This window comes from Podarcis melisellensis, assembly GCF_964234715.1.
Source record: "Podarcis melisellensis genome assembly, chromosome: 13".
Classification (NCBI taxonomy): domain Eukaryota; kingdom Metazoa; phylum Chordata; class Lepidosauria; order Squamata; family Lacertidae; genus Podarcis; species Podarcis melisellensis.
In genome coordinates this window covers 31132195-31156347 of record NC_138545.1, presented here as the reverse complement: position 1 = coordinate 31156347, position 24153 = coordinate 31132195, and the positions used below count along the sequence as shown (strand labels likewise).

General features: G+C 43.7%; 1 protein-coding gene across 4 annotated transcripts in view; it reads right to left on the bottom strand.

The window, feature by feature from the left end:
• SMARCD2 (SWI/SNF related BAF chromatin remodeling complex subunit D2) overlaps positions 1–24153 on the bottom strand; it is a 28044-nt gene that overhangs the window by 2556 nt on the left and 1335 nt on the right. The window contains exons 1-10 of one of the 4 annotated variants that reach the window (XM_081885626.1): positions 23791–23968; positions 11439–11626; positions 5693–5735; positions 5047–5169; positions 4693–4812; positions 3658–3753; positions 2605–2706; positions 1824–1985; positions 1622–1719; positions 497–701 (exon numbers count right to left, since the gene is read on the bottom strand). In XM_081885626.1, the coding sequence (XP_081741752.1) occupies positions 497–701; positions 1622–1719; positions 1824–1985; positions 2605–2706; positions 3658–3753; positions 4693–4812; positions 5047–5169; positions 5693–5735; positions 11439–11626; positions 23791–23967 (1314 nt within the window). In that variant the 5' untranslated portion in view covers position 23968. Of the gene's footprint in view, positions 1–496; positions 702–1621; positions 1720–1823; positions 1986–2604; positions 2707–3657; positions 3754–4692; positions 4813–5046; positions 5170–5692; positions 5736–11438; positions 11627–22378; positions 22412–23790; positions 23969–24153 lie in introns of those variants that run through there. The other 3 variants (XM_081885627.1, XM_081885628.1, XM_081885629.1) reach the window with 3 other exon arrangements.

Sequence of the window (24153 nt, the reverse complement as noted above, 5' to 3'; positions counted from 1 at the left end):
AAGAGAGCCAGCCATCTGCCTAGACTTCCAACTCTCCAGATGCCAGTCTTTTCACAGCTTGCCAACTTGCTCCTCCCCATTCCCCCTGCTCTTAAGACCAAATCCTACCTACTTGCTGTGTAACAGAGTCAATGCTTTTCTAATACCCCCCCCAAAAATTCAGAATTTCAGATTATACAAAACTACTTCAATATGTAGGAAAACAAGACGTGCAGCCTACTCAACAAAAATGGGACAACTTGCACAACCTTGCTTTACTTGCGCTGTTTATTGCAAGTACAGAATTTGAAATTAATACAAAATATTAGATTGCCAAAGCCAGGTTGGATAGGTAAATGTCGCACTATCTTGAAAACAGGTAGAGGCATCCCCTGCTTGTATTTTGGGGATAAGCTGAGTGCCCCTGCAGGGCAAGGAGAGCATTACAGCACCCCCAAAGTTTGTAAGGTGGTATACGTGATTCTGCTTCCTGCCCCAATGGTCACCAGGGACCTACCTTGACATCCAGGGAGGCAATTTCCTGCTGGTTGGTAGTGGAGGCCAAGAAGTTGCTCATTTGGGCCTTCAAGGGGTCATCCACTTCCACATCAATGTCGTAACAGGCAGTCTTCTTCTGGTCATTAGGGTCCACACTGGAGGGGTGGGTAGGGACAGGAGGCTGGGATGAGGGCTGAGAATCTACATCTCCCCAAGAGCTGTTCCTTCACCAGCACCCCACAAAGATTAGGGTTAGGAATTGACTCTCTCATACCCAACTGCCCCATAGGGCTTCAACAGAGGAATCTGAATGGCAGGGGTACACCCAAATTAGGATGCACAAATACATATGAATCCAAGGAAACTAATATAGCATGTTCCAAAAATATTTTTATTTATTTGAAGTATGCATATGCTGCCTTTCCTGGACTCAAGGAAGAATTATAATATAGAAATTAAAGCAGACAATGAAACCACATCATATCAAATTTCATAAGCAGGAAAACACATCAACCTCAGAAAGTAAAATAAATGGACCTCACAGTCTTTTCAAAAGGATACTACAGAAGAACTAATCTTTTTTAGGCTTGAAACTAGTTCTGACACACACAAAAATCACATTTATATATGCTGCTCCAGTGGCAGAAAGCTTCCATCACTTCCTAGATACACCAACAGCATCTCCTTCAGATGCCCTGGAGAAAAAACTCCACCCTACCCTGATACTAATTTTTATAACTATTGTTTATCTTCTTAAACAGTTCTATGAAACAAGCCAACATTATTCCCATTTCACAGATGGGAACTCAGGAAACACATGGCTTGTCCCGAGGTCAAATATGATTGTCCATGGAAGAGGTGGGATCCCCCCACATATTACTATGATTGAGATTATACTATCTCCCCTTTCTCTGATGGAAGCTGCATTCCAGAGAGAGATAACAACCAATCAGAGCACAGATGGGGAGCCTCTTCAGACCTGAAACCCTCCAGGTGTTGCTGGACTCCATCTCCCATCAGCCCCAGCCACCAAGGCCACCAATCAGGAATGATGGGAGTTACAGGCCACCAACATCTGTAGCCCCAGGTTCCAACCCCTGAATTAAGAGCTTGCTCAGTTCCAGCTCCTGCCACGCCAGCCTACCTGATCACATGGTTGATAACAATGGGATCTGGATGTTGCAGGAGCCCCGCCAGCTTCATGGGGATCTCAGAGAATCGCATGCGGATGCAGCCAAAGATCTAGAATGGATCAAGAGAGCATGCCATGAATAAGCCCTGAGGCAAAAGGCAGGGTGGGAAGGAAGGAGCGATGGGGCAGGGAGGAAAGCCATGTATCTACTGACCTGGCGAAAATATCGGTTGCAGTTGATGTACTCTCGCTCATGACTGTCCTGGAGCTTGTTGTGCTTGATGTAGAGCCACAGAGCCTGCATGATGCTGGCCCGAGTCTGGGTGTGAACGCCCAGAAGGCGAGCCAAACGGGGATCCAGCTTGTACTGGGGAGGCTACAAGGGTAATATTGCCTGGTTAATATGCACTTGAAGTAGGGTCCTCTGTAACCTCAGACCAAACTGAATCTTGCAACCTGCTTGCATCTCCAAATCAGGAATGATTAATGGGACCCATCTGAACCATCAAGAGAGAGAGATGATCTGTAGCCAAGTGGGCATCCCAGGCGGACTCTGGCCAGGCCTCCAAACCACCCACCAGTTCTAATCCATAAGCAGAAACGTTCATGAAAAGGAAGTCTGTTTTCATACTCCAAATGAATTACAGTCAACAGAAAGTCTGCAAGAGCACCAGCCTCTGAATCCAGTGCCTTCTCATTCTCAGTTGTATCTTCATAGTCCTACTTGGGCTGGAAACTTACTTTTTAAATCACAAGCACTGAGATTAATAGGAATCCAAATTCAGCACAATACTATGGTATCCTCAAGAAGGAGAACAGCTGTACATATAGCTGGAGGAAGTAAAGCCACACGATTTGTGATAATAAAATATGGAGAAAGAAGCTTCTGATCTAGTACTGCTGTGCCATGAACGTAATGTGCTTGGGAACCTGATAATTTCAGGGCACTACAACTCGCCTGCTCTCACCACCTACTGGCGCTTGTTCCCTGTTACCTGATGATCCAGCATGAGCAGAAGGGTGCATTTCACATTGACATCGCCTGGGCGCTTGACTTGGAAGCCATCTGTCTCTTGGGTTGTGGCCATCCGGTGCCACTGAAAGGGAAAAAGCCATATGAGATAGTGCAAGACAAACATGGGGAACAAACTGGTTCATTTTACCACACAGTAGCTGATATTTTAATGGTTGGTTTTCATGTTTTACCCTTGCTCTTCTAATCAGATGGGGTTACAGAAGTTTTTATACTATTATCATCTCAAATATCAACAGAACACATATGGGAAACAGCCCAGCCTTATCCACTACTCTTACTCCATCCCCAGTATCTGAAGGAACCATGCAAGCCTCTCCAATGCTGTTCAATTAATCCAAAATTGAAGTCACTGAGACTGCCAAATATCGCAGTTCTAGCAATGGTGTAAAAAGGAACTGAAGACACTTCAATAGCATCTGTGCTAAAGGAAAGTTCTTTTTTTATTTGTATACATGATGTCAATCTTATAGACACACACACTCGGGAACTTAAGTGTGCCATTATGTGTCTATGTTGTGTGAAGTGGTGGAGATCACCATACGCAAAGGCTTCTCTAAGAATACTAGCACATGGTTCCACACAGTGAGTGAGTAATCTGTTGGTTTGGACATGGGAGATGCAGTCATTAAGCTCCCAAGGTAGCACAGAACCTAGTTTACCAAACAGGTTTGCGGTGAAGATAACCGAGACAGCATTGGAAGCATTCTGAATGCAATGGAAAGTTCTACAGAAATGAACACTGGTTATTGGTGGGGGGAACAGAACTTAGCTGGATACAACCACATGATGCCAGTACATAGCTCATCTTAAACCAAATCCAGGAACACCACCTGACCGCTCTTTGGAAACTGTTCTCTCCAGCAATTATGATTCCAGGACCTGACCAATCATCTGCAAATGAGGCCAATCATCCCTCTCGGTCAACAGCGCTGTTCTCAGCCCCAGTTGTGTATTTCTGCTCCTCTGAGCTGCCTCCCATTTCCCAGCACAAAACATGCACCAAGTCACCTACCTCCACCAGGTGGTTGTCTGGGCCATACAGCTCTTTGTCTAGCTCAATGACCAAGCTCTTGAAAAAGGATGAGAACTTCCTCTTCTGTTTACTTGGCTGAGATAGAAAGACACAGGAGAAACTGAGCCCCACCTTTCCCAGAAGCACACAGACAGCACCGCTGCCAAAAATACATCTCTAAAAGTGAAGGACAAACAAGCGGGGCCAACTCTGCCAATGAGGGACTTCATTTAGCTTGCGCAATGTTAGGAGCAATACAGCCACTACTGACATCATCACTGTTATTGTGCTTTTCTGAAGAAAATGAGGGCCTTTCTATGAGACTGGGGGAGAAAGAAGCTCTGGAAGAACTGGGAATTTTATAAAGTCTACATTCCATGAAGGTTGCCAGTTAAATGAGGAACAGTCCTTATTGTTGTGGAGTCTGAAATAATGCACTTCTGCTATGTTCTTCAGCAATGAGATCATTTGGATCCTTTCAATTAGATTTGTTAATCCAAACTCTGGGAGGTGGGGATTTATGGCGCTAACATGCAACCAAGTTGAAAGGGAAACATCAAACTGTCTTTTTCCAGAAGGGAGTCGGAAAGAGCTAAAACAAATAACTGTGTCAAGAGATGAAGTTCCAGGTCTTATTGACAATTAAAAATTAGCAAGTTATCAGGTCCATATAGTATCTACCCAAGAATTCTTAAGGAACTCAAATATGATCAAACAGGAGAGCTCTATTGCCCTCATGTCTGCTTGTTTGCTTCCTATAGGCATCTGCTTGGCCACAGTGGGAAACAGGATTTTGAACTAGATAGGTCTTTGGTTTGCACAAGCAGGACAAGGTGAAGGGAAGACACACAAGACGAGTCTCCTCCTGTATGGACAAGAGCTGAGGGTGCAGAGCTGGCTAGCTGAGATAATTGGGTGGGCCCATGTGTGCATGTATGAGTGATATAGGGTGTTTACCCTGAACCGATCTCCAGGGAAGCCTACATCAGCCACTTTCCACAAAGCTACCTATCAGCAGGGATGTTTCAGCCTTACATCGTCTAAGAGTTTGCCTTCCACACGAAGTTCCCACGAAGCTATGCGTTCACTGCCTTCAGATTCTTCCTTGCCAGGCGTAAAGGTATTGGAGATGTAAATGCGAAGCTTCCGCTTTTGCTGAAGTTTGGAGAGAAACATTCACTAAGGACAGCAATGGGATCAATTCAACCACACACCAATTCCTTTCCACAGGTCTGGTCCTTCTTCCCAAGGCAACCTGAGCTGACAGTGTAAGTTGCTTCTATAACTGAAGCCTCAGACTGCCAAGGAACACCCCGAAGGAATTGATCCTTTCGCTTTCTCCATCCCTGAAGGACTTGACTAACTCAGTCTCCTTCCATCCCTCCTCACCGTCAAAGGTTTCTTGATTGCCTCCTGGATTTCCATCCTCTTGCGGGCAATAGTCTGGTCCAGCTTGCGCTCAAAGGCCAGTAAATCCATGTAGGCCTGAGACTCTGGGACTAGTTCACGAATCTGTGAAGACAGAGTCTATCAGAATGCCATCTCTATCAATACAAGCATCCTTTGCCTCTGAGTAATTAGACAGAAGGGGAATCTCAATGAGTTCAGCTATCCAGCACGAAGACTTACCTATTCCTGCTCTGCATGTCATTGGGAAAAGGGGACAATAAAGCTTTATTCCCCTTTAGCAAAGGGTCAATATCCTTCTATCTCACAATCACTTTCTATGATTGTTTTGAGGATAATCAGTGAATTACTTTGCAAATTAAAGTTGATTAACAACTGTAATAATGGACTGATTGACTGGAATTCTTGAAAGGTTGGCCAGCCCAGTGGGAACAGCTGTGACATATGCAGCAAAATCTCCCGACACCCTCTAAAGTACTGGGTTTATTTGCACACCAGAATAATTATTCTAGAAAGAGCTGGCATGGCCTTGAGCCCTACAATCTGTTTCTACCCATTTCTACAACATGTGCCCACTGCCTGCATCCTTCATTGAGGCCAAGAGCTCTCTCAGACAAGGAGAACTTACCCTTTGTGGCAGGACCTTGTCTGCCATCTTCCTCCTTTTGAGCCTGCAAGAATTGTGCAAAAAAAGCAAGCTGTTAGAGGCCAAAAATGGTCTAGAATCTGGTACCTAAGATTCACATGTATGGAAAGCCCAAATTACGCAACTGGAATAAATTTCAAACTTTTACTTGTGTGTTCCAGGGAATTCTATAATATAGCTCCACCTGTATCAGCTAAAACATCTCCCTTGCTTTAAAAATAGTGATAAACAAACTCCATGTATCTCAGTTCAGAGTTGGCTTGCAAAGGAAGGAAAACAACTGGCATAAAAGGAAATTATTTTCAATGCATCTTCTTTCCTAGCTCCTGTACCAGCTCTAATAGTAAAAATAAAAATAAAAATATGTAGCTCTAGTAGCAAAAGCATCTGATTTGCATTTAACCCTGAAACTCAGATGATGAACATTTGTGCAGGGAGTGGGGATCAGAATGCACTTGTCTCCAGGAGAATGTGTTGCTATGTCATCAACGGTGATAGTTTTTGACTTTACAATAACGGGAAAAATCAGGAAAACAGAGGCAGGAAGGATGATTTAGCAAGCCAAGAAAGGTCCTTTGCTTAAGCAGCAGGTCAGTCAGATTTGAGGTGTTTCCTGTTGCCTAGTCAGATAAACCCAGGGAGTGTATAGCTACGCTATTCTCATCGCTTGGCAGTCTCCCTACATTGTGTTTTGTAGACCCGTAATACACCATTCCCCACAGCTTTGCCTTTTTTAAAAAATGGGGAGGGGGGGCATGGCATGTTGAAAACTTCTGTCTGAGCTAATATTAGTGTCTAAGAATGGAAGGAACAGAAACCACCATCAATGGTTGTGCGATTTGCTTGGATGTTCAGTGAAATGTTCGATTTCATTAAACATACTTTTTGCACATGTGCAGATTCTCATTGTACATTCCTTGATGGAGTGGAATGTCAGAAAAAATGTTTGCGTCATAACATATCTGAGCATTTTGAGATGTTCAAATTCATATTATGAACCAGCTAACTTAGAACTTTGGGAACATTATGGCTTTTGTAATATTCCTAATAGGTGCCTGTCCTACCCTTCCCTCAAAAATACCTCAAGGGTCATATGCTTTGACTGTATGCAGATTTCAGCTGATTTATTATTTTCGTGGTGAGAAAGATACTCTTTGAAGACTCACTGCCACATTTCAAACTCTATTTTGTAACAGGCCAAACTATTTTTTTTTAAAAAAAATGCATTCACATTTCACCATGTGTGTATTTATTTTTATTTTAAAAAATAGAATAGCTGCTGCTACTCCCACCCGCATCCTGATCTGGATCATAACCATAGCACAGTTGGGCTTTCAACCTCCCACCCACCCACCACCCACACTGCAGCTCCAACAAAACTGCCCCCAACGTTGAATTTTTTTCCTTGGAGGGGAACTCCTAGATACCAAGAGCAACTTCAGGGTGTGTGCAATTTATTTTGTGGCTGTTGTCAGAGTTGTGTTATTCGAAAGGAAATGATTAACCTCTCCTCTACTGCAAGAGGGTGAAGAAGGGTGGAAAGGAAAGGCAGGAGAGAGCATGTTTCAGACCCATACAGTGGGAAATGAAACCCTGCCTGCAGCACCACAGAACAGAACTGCGCCTTTAACCCACCACAGAAGGAAAGGAACAGCTACGGAGCTCAAATTAACAAAGGGATCATATTCTGGCATCTGAAATGGCAATCCAACAACACAATAGACTTACTCCCCCACTTCTACCATGCAGAACATGGCCCCTGAAGCCTGGATGCCAGATGTGTGCAGCTGCTTGTTTCTCTATGCATCTCCTTCCTTGGATTAAGCTGGCTGAGGAGGACTTGCCAAGAAACTGAATGTCATTTGCATCCCATTTGTTTTTAAAAACAGCTGGTAAAATCAGGCCAAGCAGGACTTGTGAGGAGCATGAGAGAAGAACAGATGAAAGTCCAGCTCAGCAGAAGTTGCTTATATAAGGGGAGTGGAGGATATAGTAGTGAAGGGAGTCAAAAACCCATATCATAATGAGAATGGGGCCGAATGGGGTGCTGCTTAATCTTAGCTATCTGATTTTCTATCAACAAAAAAAATCTGTAAGAGCCACAGAATCTGGACCCACCGGGAGCTGATAATATTACGCAAGTCACTCTTCTTCCACTCTCCCTTCTGTAACAGGAGGATAATGCTGGGATACCTTGCAAGGCTATTTTAAGGATTGCTGAAATAAGTTGTAAGGAGTACTTTGAACACTGGAAATGTAGTCTATAAATACCAAACACGTATATTGTTTTTCAGCTTTTTCTGGGAAAGTACACAGTTATTGCTTTTGAAAACTGTGTGCAGATCAGGAAATTGGTGGAGACAAGTAGAATCTGCAAAGAAACTGCTGAAGTATCCCCACCCCCTAAGAGAAGTACCAAACCAAGCTTTCTCCCAAAAATTGTTAGCTGTTAAGGGTTCAAGAAGGCCAATTCCCTCACTTCACCCCTGGCTTTCCAGCTGACAACTAAAATTATATGACTCCTTGAAACTAAGCATACTTGGTCCACACTGGGCTGATCGCCAGGGGAGGGGGAACTTTATGTTCTTTCATTGACAAAGCTTACATACTTCTGCATACCTAGAAGTCTTCCAAGTATGTAGAAATAGCTGGCTGTCTTGAAGAAAGCAGGCAGCCCAGGCTGCCGTTATTCACAGTAACATTAAGCTTAAAAGACAAAGGCAGAAAATGTGCACATAGCAGTCTCCCTAGGCTTAGAGGAGAGGGGTGTACTACAGAGTTCCTGAGATAGGTCACCGAGAATTCAGCTTGTCATTAGTGCATTTCTCACTCTCGTTTTGAGTCATTCCATTTTAAACATGCTTCAATTCCAAGATAGATCAGGGGCCTAGAAGGGGTTGGAAAGGCCTGGCAAGTGACCTTGGTTCTAACTGAAAACAGAACTTGGGTGGATTCAAGGCCCCCAGGCCAACCACATCGTGATGTCTCAGAAGTCCCACCCTTCAGTGCTGGGAACTAGTAGTCACATACAGTATCCAGGAGACAGGGGAAGTGGACATCCAGGGAGAGGAGCAATTTGCACACAAAGAACATTGCCCTAAATCTTTTGGTTCACCTCAGTTGCTGCTATCATGAACAGGTAGATGATTAAGTCCCAGTATCATTCCTACTGGGGTAATCTGTTCAAAATGAAGGTGGGACACTGCTGGACTCCTCCGCTGCTATTTCTAGAAGCAACCGGGGGTTTTTTTATTGTGGGGGGAAATTCTCAGCTGCTTCATCAAAATGGTCTGTTCTACCCAAAATCGACAAAAAATTGCTTTTTGTGGAGATGCTCAAAGTTACTCTGTTGTCCCCAACATGCTGCTCTTTAGTATCGCTGACAATCTAAGAGTCTGGATAAAGGTAGAGCAGGGGTAAAGACAACAGACTGGGGCTGGGTTAGACAAAGCACTAATTACAGTCCATATGAGGACCTTCTGTGGCAACAAGGGCAGCAAAGCACACATTCCTCTCCATCTTCATTGCATTGGCTCAGTATTGACTAGTGGAGTCATTCCAAGCAATATGCGGTTTAATTAGTCCTAGGCTTCTATCCTGTACCCTTGACTGCTCTGTAAGCTATTGATATGTTTGCTTAGCATTTAGCAGACAGAATTTCCCACATCCACTCCAATCCGTAATTCCCTTTAATGACAATGCCCCTAGCCAAGCTGCCCTCAGTCTCGTCTTATTGTTCTTGCTTGGATGAATTTCTGTGGGTGTAAGCAGAGTTCATAGTCAAGATCCTTGCAACAGTCCAACAAACGATCTGTGCTTTGGAACCTTGATGTTTTTTGCTAGTTCTAGCTAACTGAGGGAGGCCAGCTGCGCCTATCTGACTGACCATTTACACCTCTTTGTGCAAAGTGTGGTTCCTGGTCCTCTTCACAAGGCTATATTACAATCACTCCTAAAAGAAGCCCTCCTTGGAGCTATGAAATTGTCTACTTGCCTGGGACATGCCTTTTAGAACAATGTTATGGAACAAGTGATGGTGGTTCAGCTCAGATTCTCTGGATTAGAATGGTTTTCTGAACCCATTTCAGGTGGTAGTTTTGCCCCAATGTGTAGCCCTCTTGACTACATTGGCTCCCAAGCTGGTGCAGTCATGCACTGGCAGAAGCCAGCTCCCAATCCAGCAAATTCTTTTGCATCCCGGCTCTGCTCCTTCCCCAAATGCTCTGTTTCAGCTGGTGGTAGCTTTTGCCTACTCTCCTGTCAGCAGCAGAACTGTTCCACTGGTGAAGACTAGAGGATCTGGGCAAGACCATTTTAAACCTTGCCATTATTACCTATTTTTGTACTGTTAAAGGTCTTTTACTGGTTTTATTGCCTCTTATTTCAATCTTTAAATTTTCTCCAAGTAGTTCCGAATAAAACATAATATACAGAAGCTGCAGGAAATATTTTCTTTTTGTACATCTTGGGTTAAATCCTTTCCTTTTGGGTCCTATGCACCTTTCTCTGAAAACGTCCAAGCCTGCTTCTGTTAAAAGATTAATTAAGAACTGCAAGCTATAAGGCAAGAAGTGGAAAGATAAAGAAAAAGGTGTTCAAGGAAGGAGAGGAGGGTAGGTGTGGAATTCTCTAAAGGTTGTTAATTTGGTGCCCAAATAATCAGATTTGATTTTGTTGGTCCTCCTGTGTATCATTTGTACTTCTGCTGCCAAATCTGCAATGCTACACACACTTATTTGGGAGAGTCCCAATGAACTAAGTGGGATTTACTTCCAAGTATATATGCATATAACTGGGCTGCATGTCAGCAAGTGTAGGCAGTAACTAGAGATGAACAAGCCATCAAGAGCCTAGAGACCAGAGGAATAAAATTGGAAGTCAAGACCAGAGTCAAGTCAGGCTTAGAGGACAAACCAGGATGCAGGAGTGAAGAGTAATATCAGCACAATATTTTTACCACTAGATCTGCACTTGGTATAAATGTGATAATGCCTCAGTCAAGACCCACCATCTGGTAGATATAAGGTATTGGAATGGATGGTGCCAACAATGATATGAATATACCTCATAACAGCTAGCCAAAACTGCACCATGATCTTGACACATGGCTAGTGGATAACACTGCTGTGTGTTTCAATATGCACCAGCATCTTATGGTTTGCAACAACCCTCTTTGTTCTAGATACCAAAAGGTCTGGTAAGCTCCAACATAGCACATTTTTTTGGTATTCGCTCAGCCTGTCAGCTAGTAGCCAATATCTGCACACTCCCTTCTGTTTTGTCTGGCTGAGAAGTGTATTTTTGCTCTTTCTAAACTCTGTACTGCAGTTAACAAGTTAAATCAACAAGGAAACACTTTTGCACCCTGGAATATCTTAGATTTTTCTGGATCTCACTGCAAAAGCATACCACAATGGCCAGGAATATAATCAACTTCCAAAATGGGCTGAAAGGGGATTACCAGTGGTTATTAAGGGGGGTCAGGGACATAAAACAATCTCTCTTCTTGAACGCAAACCCAAAATATTAAGCAGTGGTGTGGTAACGTTGTGTGTGTGTGTGGAGACACTGGAAGTTGTCTAATGAAGAATGGGAGCTGGCTATTTTACGTACGTTGTAGAGATAGGATGGCTAGGAAATTGATCTTATTTGCAAACAATACCAATACAGTCTCACCCTATATTCTACATTCACCCCCCTCAAATCCCTTAGACACATATGCACTCACCCTCGCCTTTGGGACAGTGATGGAGGTGGTTGGGTCTGTGGAACAAGCAGGCGCTTCCGAAACGGATCCATCATGGACTGTGGCATTCCAGGTCTCATTGGAGAAGGTGATCCATACAGAGGCCCTGAGGGGGATCCCACTTGCAATCCTGCCATGGGCATCCGGCCACCAGGCAGAATCCCAGGGCGCTGGCAAGAGAAAACAAAAGACATTCTAGGAAACTAGGCACTGTACGCACCAGAGTTCACTGGCAGCAGCTTGGCTGAAGTCACTCTACTTCCCATAGCAGGGCAAAGTGCAACAGGCAGAGGCACATTAAAAACACGAACTGTTTTAATGGTATTCCAAAGAACCACGTGGGAATGTAGATCATGGACAGAGAGGAAAGAGAGGCACCTTAAAGAGAGTTCACAGAGTTCTTATGAAACTATAGCTCTTGAGCATCCATGGCAATTAAACCAGCTTTAAGTTTGTAGTATAGACAAGTGTGAAGAGAAGAAATTATGGAAGACTGCAAGAATGCTAAGTAACAGCTGTACTTACCTTTGCCACATTTACTTTGTGCTATTAAAGAATGTACAGATGGCAAACATTTGAGGTAGGTATAGTTCTCACATCACCATGATATGCCAGGGGAAGCTGCACTTTCCAGCATTCATCCTTCTGTGTATAGGAGGAGGTATAGGAACCCTCTCCTGAATTTAGCAGACAAGCCCAGCTGCTATGTGCTCAAAAGAATGACATGAAAGAGGAAGCAGACACTCTCTTAACCTCTAATCTAAGTTGGTGGCCTACATGGACAATGGAGCAAAAGTGGTTTTCTATTGGGAAGAACAATCTCAGCCCCCTCCCCCTGGCACATCTGGTGGCTTTCTGCTGCTGGTGGTACAGTTATAAATATAAGAACATGAATAATCAGTTGGGTCATTAACCCACATTTAAGAATCTCAGATTAACTTGTTTTGATCAGATAAAAACAAAATTTACACCTAATGATGGATTAGTGGATGGTATGGAAAGGTGAGTGCAAGAGGCTACAGCCCTCTAGCTCCAGTTTCAGGTAGCACTTGGGGAGAAAAGTCTAAAATGCTTTACTATTCTTGAATGCACTCAGATGAACTTTCCTCCACAAACATTCACACCCGTAACACTTTCCAGTGTCCCAAGAACATTGCCACTGAACCAAAGCCAAACAAAAACTGCAGGCAAGACCCTCCCCTCTACCTAACAAGTGAGATTATTCCTCTTGCAAGAGAGAGGTCCCTCTGCAGATTCTTTTACAGGTTTCCACTGCCTAGACATTCCCATAGAACCCCTGGAGATGCACACACTGTGGGTGTAGCATACTGGCTAAGAGCCTGAGCTGTGGACTAGGAAAACCCCAGTTCAAATCTCATTTCAAACCACAAAGTCAACAGTAGCCTGCCTGCAGTATGTGTGTAATACTGACCTACTCTGAATGGCTACTTTAAGGAATCCCAGGAACATGCACAAAGCACTTTCAACTTTCTATAGCACTTTATAAGTTACTATTGCAGAGACTTATTCCAAAGCTTTTTGAACTCACCTGAAACATTTGCACAATAGAAACTGCCAACCATACTAACAGAGGATAACAATACCACCAGGATCTTTTGTATGTTACACAAGTCAAACAGCAGAATCACATCAGGTGTTTGTAACAAACTTGGGTCATTTGGCAAAACATTGTAATTCACCACCACAGATTTTGGCCAGCCTTGATCATCACCCATTGTTTCTTGCACCTAGTGAGGATCAGCTTTTTTTACTTTCTGCTCTACCGAGGCACATGACCCTAAGTCTTCATTAAAACAAACCAAAGTCCCATAAGCCAACAAGCAATAGCTTCAGACCAAGGTATGCTGGTGGTAAACAAACCATAGCTTCCAGGTAGGGTTCACACATAACACTATGCTATGGCTTAGTCTAGCATTATATGCAAATTAGGTCACTGTCAGCATGCTGTACCCTGTCTAAGACTTTGTTGGCATCCATCTGTTTCAAGAGACAATGGAGTGCACCTCAGGGGTGAAGTCAAACTGCTGGAGAATCACAGTGCCTGCTACGGCTGCAGGGACTGGTAACTCATAATTGCTGCCTCCGGTGTTGTTTTTGCTGTGTTGGCAGTACTGAAGCAACCTCCCCGGGACAGCCTAGGCCAGGCATAGGCAAACTCGGCCCTCCAGATGTTTTGGGACTACAACTCCCATCGTCCCTAGCTAACAGGACCAGTGGTCTGGGATGATGGGAATTGTAGTCTCAAAACATCTGGAGGGCCGAGTTTGCCTATGCCTGGCCTAGGCAGTGTGTATGGAGGTCCTGGGCTGCCCAGATGACAAGATACCATCCAACCGCCTCTGGGACTCCACTCCAGATTTGTTTGGGTTTACACCTTAGTCTTTTCTTCTCCTGGAGATGTTCTGCAAGGCAGAAATCTAGGACTGCCAGGTGATTTAAGTAGCAGAAGCAAAAATGCTAGCACTTATAATTACATTTAGGTAAGTTTGCCTGTTGTCATCCACAACTTTAATGACAGAGTCTCTGAGCCACTCTTTCCCACCAGTACCCCATGGAGCCATTTCTCTAAGGACTAGGCCCAGGATCACCAGACAAAACCTGGCTCTTCCACACTTAATAGTGCTGTGCAGAACTGCATAAAAAGGAGAAACTCTGCCAACTGTTGGGCTCATTATCAAGAGAAGCTACACTGCTCACATTTCTCCGGCCCTTGTAATTATTAAAGGCTTGTCTAAGACTGAATTCAACAACCCGACATCTGGGGGCAACTGCTAATTTGATTGGAAAAGCACACGCTGGATCTGCCATGATTCACAGCTGCACTTAGCTCAGGTTACCTATGCAGAGGGCTTGTTTATTAAGTCCTTTGAGGGGCATTTGATTGTGTATGCGCGCACATACACACCTGCCCTCTTGAGCCTGTTTCAGAAGGGATTGCACTCCCTTGCCCTGTGGGATCTGAAACAAGCGTCTGCTGCCAAGGAGCTAACGCAGCTGCCAAAGCCACCAAGCCAGCAGGGCAACATTTCATCCCTCCCCAGCAGGCCCAGGCAGAGCCTCTAGTCCACTGCCACTCCCAAACAGAACTCAGGCAAAGGGGGTTGGGCAGCACCATACAAGTCCAACAGTGAAAGGATTGCCCACAGCAGCGAATACTGGAGAAAAACATTCAAAGGGAACATTATGAGCACGAGAACAGGCAGGAGACAAGTCATGCATAGAAAGGCTGCTGGAGGAAATGGGTATGCTCACTTATGGAAACAAAGATGAAAGGAGATATGTTGACTGTTTTCAAGCATCTGAAACGTTGTCAGGCAGGAGGGAGTCACAGTTAACTAAATCCCACCTCGGCCATGAATTTGTTCTGTGGGTCAGATTAAGCCACACGGTCTCAGCTTTGGCTCCCTTCCTCCTTTCTATCTACAACAGGAGTATTGTAGACTCTATGAAAAGCGATGCTAAGAACATTAGCCCACTTAACAAGGTTGTCATAAAAATTACGACGATAATGTACCGGTATGTGAAACATGCTACATAAATGCTGGTTACTGCCATCCATGGAAGATGCTACAAGTGGCAATGGCTGTAAAGCACCAAAAGGCAGATATAGGTTGCAACTGGAGATAAACTACAGGAGCACCAAGTCAGTAACGGAATAAGTTGTCCAGAGAGATTGTGGAATCACTTTCCCAAATAGAAATTGCAGCATGTATACAGGTCTATGAGTCTCTGGACTGTAATTTTGCTGTTAAATAAACTCCAGTTACTACCAAAGATTTATAAAGCATGTTAATATGCTACGAACAACCAAGCACCTGTTACCTCTCCAACGACCTTTGAGGTTCAATTCTAGCAAGCAGATTCATAAATAACCAGCATCCTCCCAATTTCCCAGACTGCCCCTCTTAACAAGAGGCTCCTCCCTCAACACAATTATTTCTTCCCTCCTTTCTCTAATCAATTACTACATATTCTGGGCCAGTGTTGACTTTGGCTGAGGAAAAGGACGGCGTGCAGTTAATCCCCAGCATTCTTCAAACAAATGGAGCAATATTCATTACTCCGCTGTTGCTTGGCTATGCCATTTTATACACGACATTCTCTCTTCACCCCCTCTTTTATCAGCTACATCACTGCCCACATTCATATAGTTAAAGGCAACTGGACCCTTTGAAGTGGTCATTTATGATAGATGCCTTTTCTATCATCCACATGCTTTTCAAAAGCAAGTTCTCCTATTTGCTACACAAGGGTCACGCTCTGTGAAATCCTGCTGAGATCCCACACCTCCACACCAACGAGAGAATTTCCTTGGGAAGAATTTGCAGATGGGTTTTCTGTCACGGGCAGGAAAATGCCTCTCCACATATTTCAGTTTTAGGGGCACGTGCAATAAATTTTAAGTGTGCATCTAAACATGTACAGTGTCAGTATGATAAACATGTGTTTGCAAACATCTGCATTGAATAGGTAAGCTGAATGAATGTATAATGTGGCAAACTGTGCAGTGTGTGAAATGGCTCCAATTGCTACCACTTGGGGGAGGGGGAATCTCCCCAGGTCAAATGAAATCCTAGAAACAGTAAGAGAAAGGATGTGCCAGCGCATATATACCTTTCCCAGCAATGTGTGACTCACTTGCTTGAACCATTTACAATGTATTTGTTTTCTCCTTGTAATATGGAATGTGAGAGTTGACACGTAGCAAGATGTGTGTGGATGATTCTGCCTTGTTCTGTGGAAGATGAATCTGATGGTCTCCTATAATTCTATGGACTTGAAATTATTCTGCACAGCTGCCTAGGTAGCTTAGATGTGGCTATTATACGTACATAGGCAATTTATATATTTGTCTGCTTGTTATTGTTCAAAACCACAAACATCCACTGGGAAACAACGGTCTTAGCTACGTGTTCAGCTGCAGCCTGTTTTTTCTTACCCCCAAGAGGAACACTCAGTTCAGACAGGAGCAGGTCTCAATTGCCACCACATCTCCCCCAAGGAATTAAGACAACCATCTGCAGTTTTAAAAGAGCTGCTACTTTCTTATACAAGTTTCTGATTACAGCAAATGCTTAGGACCATTTCCTTGGTTTAGAATGTGGTCCTTCCTGGCCACAGAATCATAGGGCTGCAGGTGACCGTAAATCACTCGTCCACTCCTCTCTGTGTAAAACTACACATACACACAAATACCATCTCAAGCACAGCATCTGATATGACAGCACAGCTACTGAGGAACTACAGTATTGAAAACACTGAACAGAGGAAAAGTGGGAAGAGATAGGATTCAAAAGGCACAGAAAGAAAACTACTGCCCCTGATTACTGAGGACAATCTCTATTTTCCGTACCAGACTCTCATACAGCGCTGTCTTCATTTGTCTTTGGGAATGATGTTGAAGAAGCCTGTGAAAAAAATTCTAGAGTGTCCTTACGGTTTCAGCCCCCTTCTCCCTCTATTCTCTGGAACATGTAATCATTGATGGAAGAACAGGGAGTTTACTAGTATACAAGAAAGCTCTTCTTTTCATCTGCAAGTTGTTAGAAAGTGTGAAAGACACTGAACACAAACTTCACACAAAGTGGTTTATGCTGAAGTTTCCTTAGAAGGTGCATCTACACAGCAATAACATGCCAGTCCCACGGCAGGTAAGTCTCAGTCCTTCTCCAACACAAAACCACAGCCAGAGATTCTGCTTGCCATCTGATAATTGCCATCTAATCTAATTGCCACCCTGTGCATTTACTTAAGTAGCAACACGGGTGAGTCAGCATTCAGTTGCCATTAACGGTTTTCACAGGTTTAATGCAATCCAAAGTCACAGCAGGAAGATCAAGGAAAGAAGAGAAAAGCGAGTAATAAAATACTTGACATTAAAAGTTTAGCCCACTAGACACTTGTGTATGGTATCAAACATTTGAGTCATATTTAAAACTCATCCAAGGAAATGCATTTCCAAGATTCTGCTTACAAAACTGCATCTTGTGAATTTCAGCTGGGACTTAAAAAATATGTCTGGCCCTCATAATGAAAATATGCAAATACTCTCTGTTAAAGGCTTCAAGAAGCACCCATGCCTTCAGAAACGTTCCCTATCCCACGTAGTACATTTATTTCCTGCTCCATCCCTCTAGTCAGAGGCTTGCAAAGCACAACATAACAGGTTCATCAGGCTGATACTTGCTGAAACTGCTGTACTTGGCTGCTTCTGCTTCCGGCTTCCTTGTTACAGAAGCATTACCACCTCCAAAGGAAGTGCAGGGACTTGAAGGCACAGTTTCTATCACTGCTAAAAATCCACACCAGACTTTTGAAACTGTCTTCATTTGAAAAGCAAAGCTAGCACTCCTCACATGGGATGCACTCAATATTCACAAAGTGTGTACCTCCCATTGTCTGACATTGATGCAACAACTAAGCCAATGTCCTCAAATTCTAACCACTAGGGATGCTTGTCTGCTGGTCTTTGCTAATACTTTCACAGCATGAAGAGACTGCTGAGAAGCCAGTTCCAGTTACAAAAGAATAGGGCTGGAAGGGATCAGCAGGACATTAAGTCCAGTCCCTTACCCCGGTAACCCGTGCACAATAATTCTGCAGGTGTTCTGAGGTAATAATCTTGCTATACAAGCTCTGCACAAGTTCAGCAACTCCTTATATTTTACTTCCATAATGCTTTAGTTTGAACTCATTCAGTCATCCAACGCTACTCATAAGTCCCCAGAACTCTTATTCTATCTTTTTCATTCCATGTCATTCTTCCTCCATCAAAACACTTTATAATTTTTCATCTACACTGTATTAGTTTAAAATTAAAACAATATGTTACACAATTTAAATTGCCTCATGGTTTAAAGTGTTTCTCTCTTTTAAGTACAAACAACAATAACTGAAAGCAGCTTGTAGAGTTTGGAACATATAACTGGCCTCAAAAGCATACAACACTATCCCATGGTCAGAAATAAACCATGGCTTACCATAAGGAGTAATCTGCTGGCAGTTGCTGCTCTTTTTTCTTTCTTTCTTTTTTTAAAAGTAGGAACAGAAAGAAAACACACAATGCCACAATAACAATCCACTATTCCTAAATGTGGTACATTAAGATAGACAATTGATATGATATATAAATGGGCACAATATATGCTCAAAGGCAGAAAGGGCAGTAAGATGTTCACACCACTGAGTAACGGGTAGTGGGTATTTATCTTTCCAGCCTTGGAATATAATTATCTTTTCAACCATAAGGGCTCAGATGATCCACTTTTGATGTCCGTTAGTCCCCACATCATAGGAATGTTAAAAGCGCACAAACATCCTCATGTACCAAGGATTTTTCCAAAACAAAAGTTTCTGACCCAAAGATTGAGCATGTTAGCTCAACCAATCCATTCTGCTTCTGACAGAACCAAACCATGAGGCTTCATCTGGCATTAGGTGAACCGGGCACTTATGGTTTGTTCAGGAGTAACAAACCATGGGTGGTGGTGAGCCATGAACAAACTTTGGCTTCCACTTGTGGGTTGTTTGGAAAAAAACAACCATGAGTGTCAGTTCACACATAACACTAGGTCAAGCACTGAGCAGCAAGCACCTGCACTGCTTGTCCACAGTAACTCATGGCTTATTTCTGACAATGGCTTACCATTATGCATGAACTGGGATACTGTGTGCATATTTTTGTCATTCCTTCTTTCTTTTGCATGAAAGTTGCTTCGAACAAATACCTGCTTATCTTTGCAAAAGTGCCTAGCAGACTTTTAGGCACTATTACTTTTGGTTTTAATAGATTACAGTTTTAATATATTTTATTTATGTATATAGTTTTAGATTCTATCCATGTTTAATTGTTTTTTAATCATTGCTTCTTCTATGGTTCTAGCGGTTCTTGTTTTTATCTGTAAGCTGCCTTAAGTCAACACATTTTGGAGTGGAACTTCCTTCTTGAGGAGCAAGCTTGGACATTCAGAAGCAGCTTACACAAAGATATTGGTGCCTATCTGTCACCATAAGGAAACGGTTCCTTTGGTGCCAGATAGGCAGCAATATTTGTGTAAGTTGCTTCAAACAGTCTAAGTTTGCTCCTGAAGAAGGAAGTTCCACTCCAAAATGCATTGACTGCAATAAACATTCAGAGGAGCATTACTTGAAAAAGCTGGTGCCATATATCACATCAGAAGCTGAGCTAATGAATGAACCCATTACGTTATGGATTATTATTAGGCCCTATAACAGAGTTTCCTGGGAAGGTATGAGGACACAACTGGCATGTTTGCTGCAGAGTCTGTACCCTGTGATTGTGTCTGTGGCCTGGTGTTGCTGGTAGGTAGCTGCCTTAGGTTGTCTTATTCCTGGGTACCAGTCCAACTTCATTAATCTTTTTTTAAATTATTATTTCAGTGGGTGAGTATTATTGCAGTCTCAATGCAAATCTGCATGTTGCAAGTGTCTGGACAAATGCTCTTTTGCATTCTACACAGGACTAACAGTTCAATATCTATTCAACAAAATAAGGGGACACAAATCCAACATCAGAAATGGCAATATCCACAAACCAGTTAGAGAACATTTTAACCTATCAGAATACTCTTTAACTGACCTTAAGGTGGCTATCCTTGAATGTTCAGTGTGAAACTGCTGAATTCTGAGTTATCAGGCAATTCAATCCTGCCACCTGGGGCTTGACTCAAGATTGTGGTTTTTTTTAAAAAAGAAACACGTGTGTATATGCTAATTAGCTAACAAATGTCAGGATGACTGTGTTATCAGAAACAGTGCCTAGTCACTACAATTATTTTGCTTTTAGGTAACTGTCACTGCTCTTTTTGCATTTTATTCCATCGACTTCACTCCCATGCCAACCATGGGTAGATATGCTTGCCACTTTAGGACTGCATTTCATGTACCTTATGAAATAGACTGTGGTATGTGAAAGCTTTTAGCCTTACACCACAACAAATGTGTTGGTCTTTAAAGTGACACAAGATCCTTTGTTATTAATACCACTAGTAATTACAGTATAGGAAAATAATTCAAACAAAATGAAGCAAATAATAGTTGGCCTACTACAAATTTATATTGCATCCTTAGTTTGCTAAATTCTGTACCAACTGTATTGTGCTCACTCCTACAATTTATATTTTGCAGAAGAGGAACTAAGGCTCAGTGTGTGTGTGTGTGTGTGTTGCCCAAGACTGCAAAATGAATTAATGGAAGAAGCAAATACTGAAATCAAGGTCTTTTAATCCAAGCCCAACTGACCCTGTGGCCCACACTGACTCTGTCAAACTAAGGCTGCAATCCTGTGCATACCTTCTAGGTAGCAAGTCCCGACAAAATCAGTAAGACTTAATTCTGTCTAAACATGCATAGGGTTGCTCTGTGAAGCACTTATGTGGTTGTGTATGAAACACACACACAGTGCTGATATAGAAGACAAGACACTATTTTCCTTTTAGTATCATAGCCAAATTTTTCCCCCTAAGACAGCACAGATCAAAACGACCTCAAAAACTGTGACTGTCTGAATGACAAGTCTTTACCTTTTTAGGTGGTTTATGAACAGGTCCTACTGACTTATCTCAAATAGGAAGAAATCTTTTAGCCATGCGCACTGAAAAGATTTGTAAAGGAATTTCCCCCTTTAAAAAGTGCTTTATTCAACACATTTGTAATGCAAAAACATTGTATAGAGAACCATATGGTGTTTTCCTACTTTATTTGCTGCTACTTTGATTCCCTTGGGTGATTTTGGGCATCTTTTCTGGCCTTTTGAAAAATGGAATCGACTAACACAATTCCAAAAGGAAAGCATCAAAAATAAAAGGAGCACCCTGGACCATACTTTTGTATTTTGGGCAAATTAATCTGCAGTAACTACCATTTCCTGATTCTGTATTAACAACAACTAACACATATTACAGGCCTACACAACTGATGGCCCACCAAGCTGAATGCAGCCCCCCCACCCCCGCCCACGTACTGTAGCCAGGCAGGTATTCACTACACCACGCCAGTTCTTGCAGTTGAAAGCACAGAGTAGGACAAGGTACTTTGGCAAATCTCTGGAGGGCCACTATGCATGGCTGGTGGGCTGCATTTAGATTAGTGGTTTAGAAATTGTACAGGCTTGATGTACTAAAATCCCTACTTTTAGGCTTGCAGCATGCTTTTAAAGCATGTGACAAAATCCCTCTTGGCACTCTTTTCATCCTATTTGGAAGCACAGGAGAGTGCTTTAAGCTGCATTAAGGGACAACTGATCTACTTCTGTCAGTCTTGAAGATGTACCCATAGTGTGCTTCTCTAAACCAACAAAATATTTTTAACCTCCAGAAGTCCCTCCGCCTTTGTCATTATTGCTGCGTGTCATTGTTCCCTCCCCCGCTCCCCAGTCTGCCACCTAAGATTGTAATACTATCTCCTTACTTCAAGAACTGCTGAGAATACAACTCTTCTAATATACAAAGACTTTTATAATCAAAGGTTGGGTGGTAGGGAAAGCGGAATGCGGCTGGGAATTCTGCTCCAGACTGAGCCACAAGCCAAAAAGTACAAATTCAAGCTTCAAGGAAAATATTTCAGATCTTTCTCTAAGTGACATTATGCTTTCCCTATATTTATTTACCTACTTAATTTATATAGCTGCCCTATAGCAGAAGTACTCTAGGTCTAGAAGCCAGTGTGGTGTAGTGGTTAAGAGCATCAGACTAGGACCTGAGACATTAGGGTTCAAATCCCACTCAGTTATGAAGCTCACTAGGTGACCTTGGGCCAGTCATTGCCTCTTGCTTAACCTACCTCACAGGGTTGTTATGGAGATTATGGAGGGATGTGTGGACCATGTACTTTTTGGAGAAAAGGGTGTGATATAAATGCAATAAATAAGCTCTTCTCCTTACCTGCTTAAGAAAGCCCATGGGGCTCTTTACATCAAGTTCTGATAAACTCAATCAACAGATACAAGCTCTGCCTTCATAGCTAGTTGTGACACCTGGTGCTTAGAGAACAAAAACCAGCATTTTGATTGTACACTTTCTACATCTCCACACAATCCAAGCCTCCAGCTGCACAAAACCATTGCAAGACTTTCACAGGCTGGAACTCTAAATCCCACCCGGAATCATACACAGGATTTCATTGAGAAGCCCTCAGTTTGCATGGCAAACTTTCCCCACCTCCGTTCAGAGACACCTGCTTTTGAGTGTCAACCTAAGACCTCAGTTTCCTTCAATGACCCGTCCCCCCTCCAATTTATGTTTAGATTTTAAGCACCACTATGAGAGTTTGTCCTGCCATCCTAGCAGTTTGAAAGCACGTCAAAGTGCAAGTAGATAAATAGGTACCGCTCTGGCAGGAAGGTAAACGGCGTTTCCGTGCGCTGCTCTGGTTCGCCAGAAGCGGCTAAATCATGCTGGCCACATGACCCGGAAGCTGTACACCGGCTCCCTCGGCCAATAAAGCGAGATGAGCGCCGCAACCCCAGAGTCGGCCATGACTGGACCTAATGGCCAGGGATCCCTTTACCTATACCTTTATGAGAGTTTGAGGGTACGTAACACTTTAAAATGAACTACTTAAGCCATCATAAACTAACTGGCTAGATTATATATATATTATATATATTAAAAGCACACCACACATTAAAAGTACAGTACATTAAACAAGGCAACTTAAACTTGGCCAAAACATGTTGGGTTTAAAAGGAGAAGAAGAAGAAAGGAAAGAAAAAGTACAAATTCAGATTCCAGCCGGAAGTTTCACAGTTGCTTCTCTCCCACAACCCCCAAATGCCTTTCCGTCTCAGCAGACGCTATCTGATATTGCTCCAACTTCTCGGACTCAGCAACCATCCCAACACTGGGACGTCTCTGCCAAATACAGTCCAAACCCTCTCCATGTAGCCGCACGCACAGCTCCTAAACTCGCTTCTGCCAGGAGGCCTTTTAGATAAAAACTCTTCTTACCTGCTGCCCTCACCGATCTCAGTCATACCCAGCCATTCACACGTTCCTTTTCTCCTCCCCGCAAGCCGCCCCCCTTGAACCCCCATATCCGACTCCTGGAACGGCAACGTCTCCCTTCCAGGGAGTTAGCTATCCCACGTGTATCCCCCACCTGCATTGCTCCCTCCCTCCCCCTCTCTCTCACGCACAAACTGCCACGATCCCTTCACGTGTTTCGAAACCCCGACGTCCCCACGTGCTTGCTCCTCCACCTCGCGCTCCTTCCGCGGCACTTTCGAGAGCGACCCGCAACAACAACACAACACACAACACGCGCGCGAGCACGTGCCCCGCCGCCCCCGCTTTACCTGGAACGGAGGCGCGTGCCCCATGGCCCGGTACGGGGTGGCCCCGGCCGGGCTGGGTCCCCGCAAAAGCCCCGGAGCTGGCGGAGGAAGGGCGGACAGCGCCGCCGAAGCAACCGGAGGGGGGCCCCCGGGCTGCGGCGGCGGCGGCGTGAGAGGAAACCCCCCGCGGCCGGCCATGGGGAGCCGAAGTGAGGAAGTCGGTACAGGAGGCAACGGCCGTCAGGCGCTCCGAGCGCGCCCCACAGAAAAAAAGGGAAGCGGCGCTGGCTGGCTGGCTGGCTAGCTGACGAAGCGGGGCGGCTCTCAACGAGCTGCCCGGCTCCTCCTCTGGGACCGCCTCCTCACAAGCAACCGCCAGAGCTC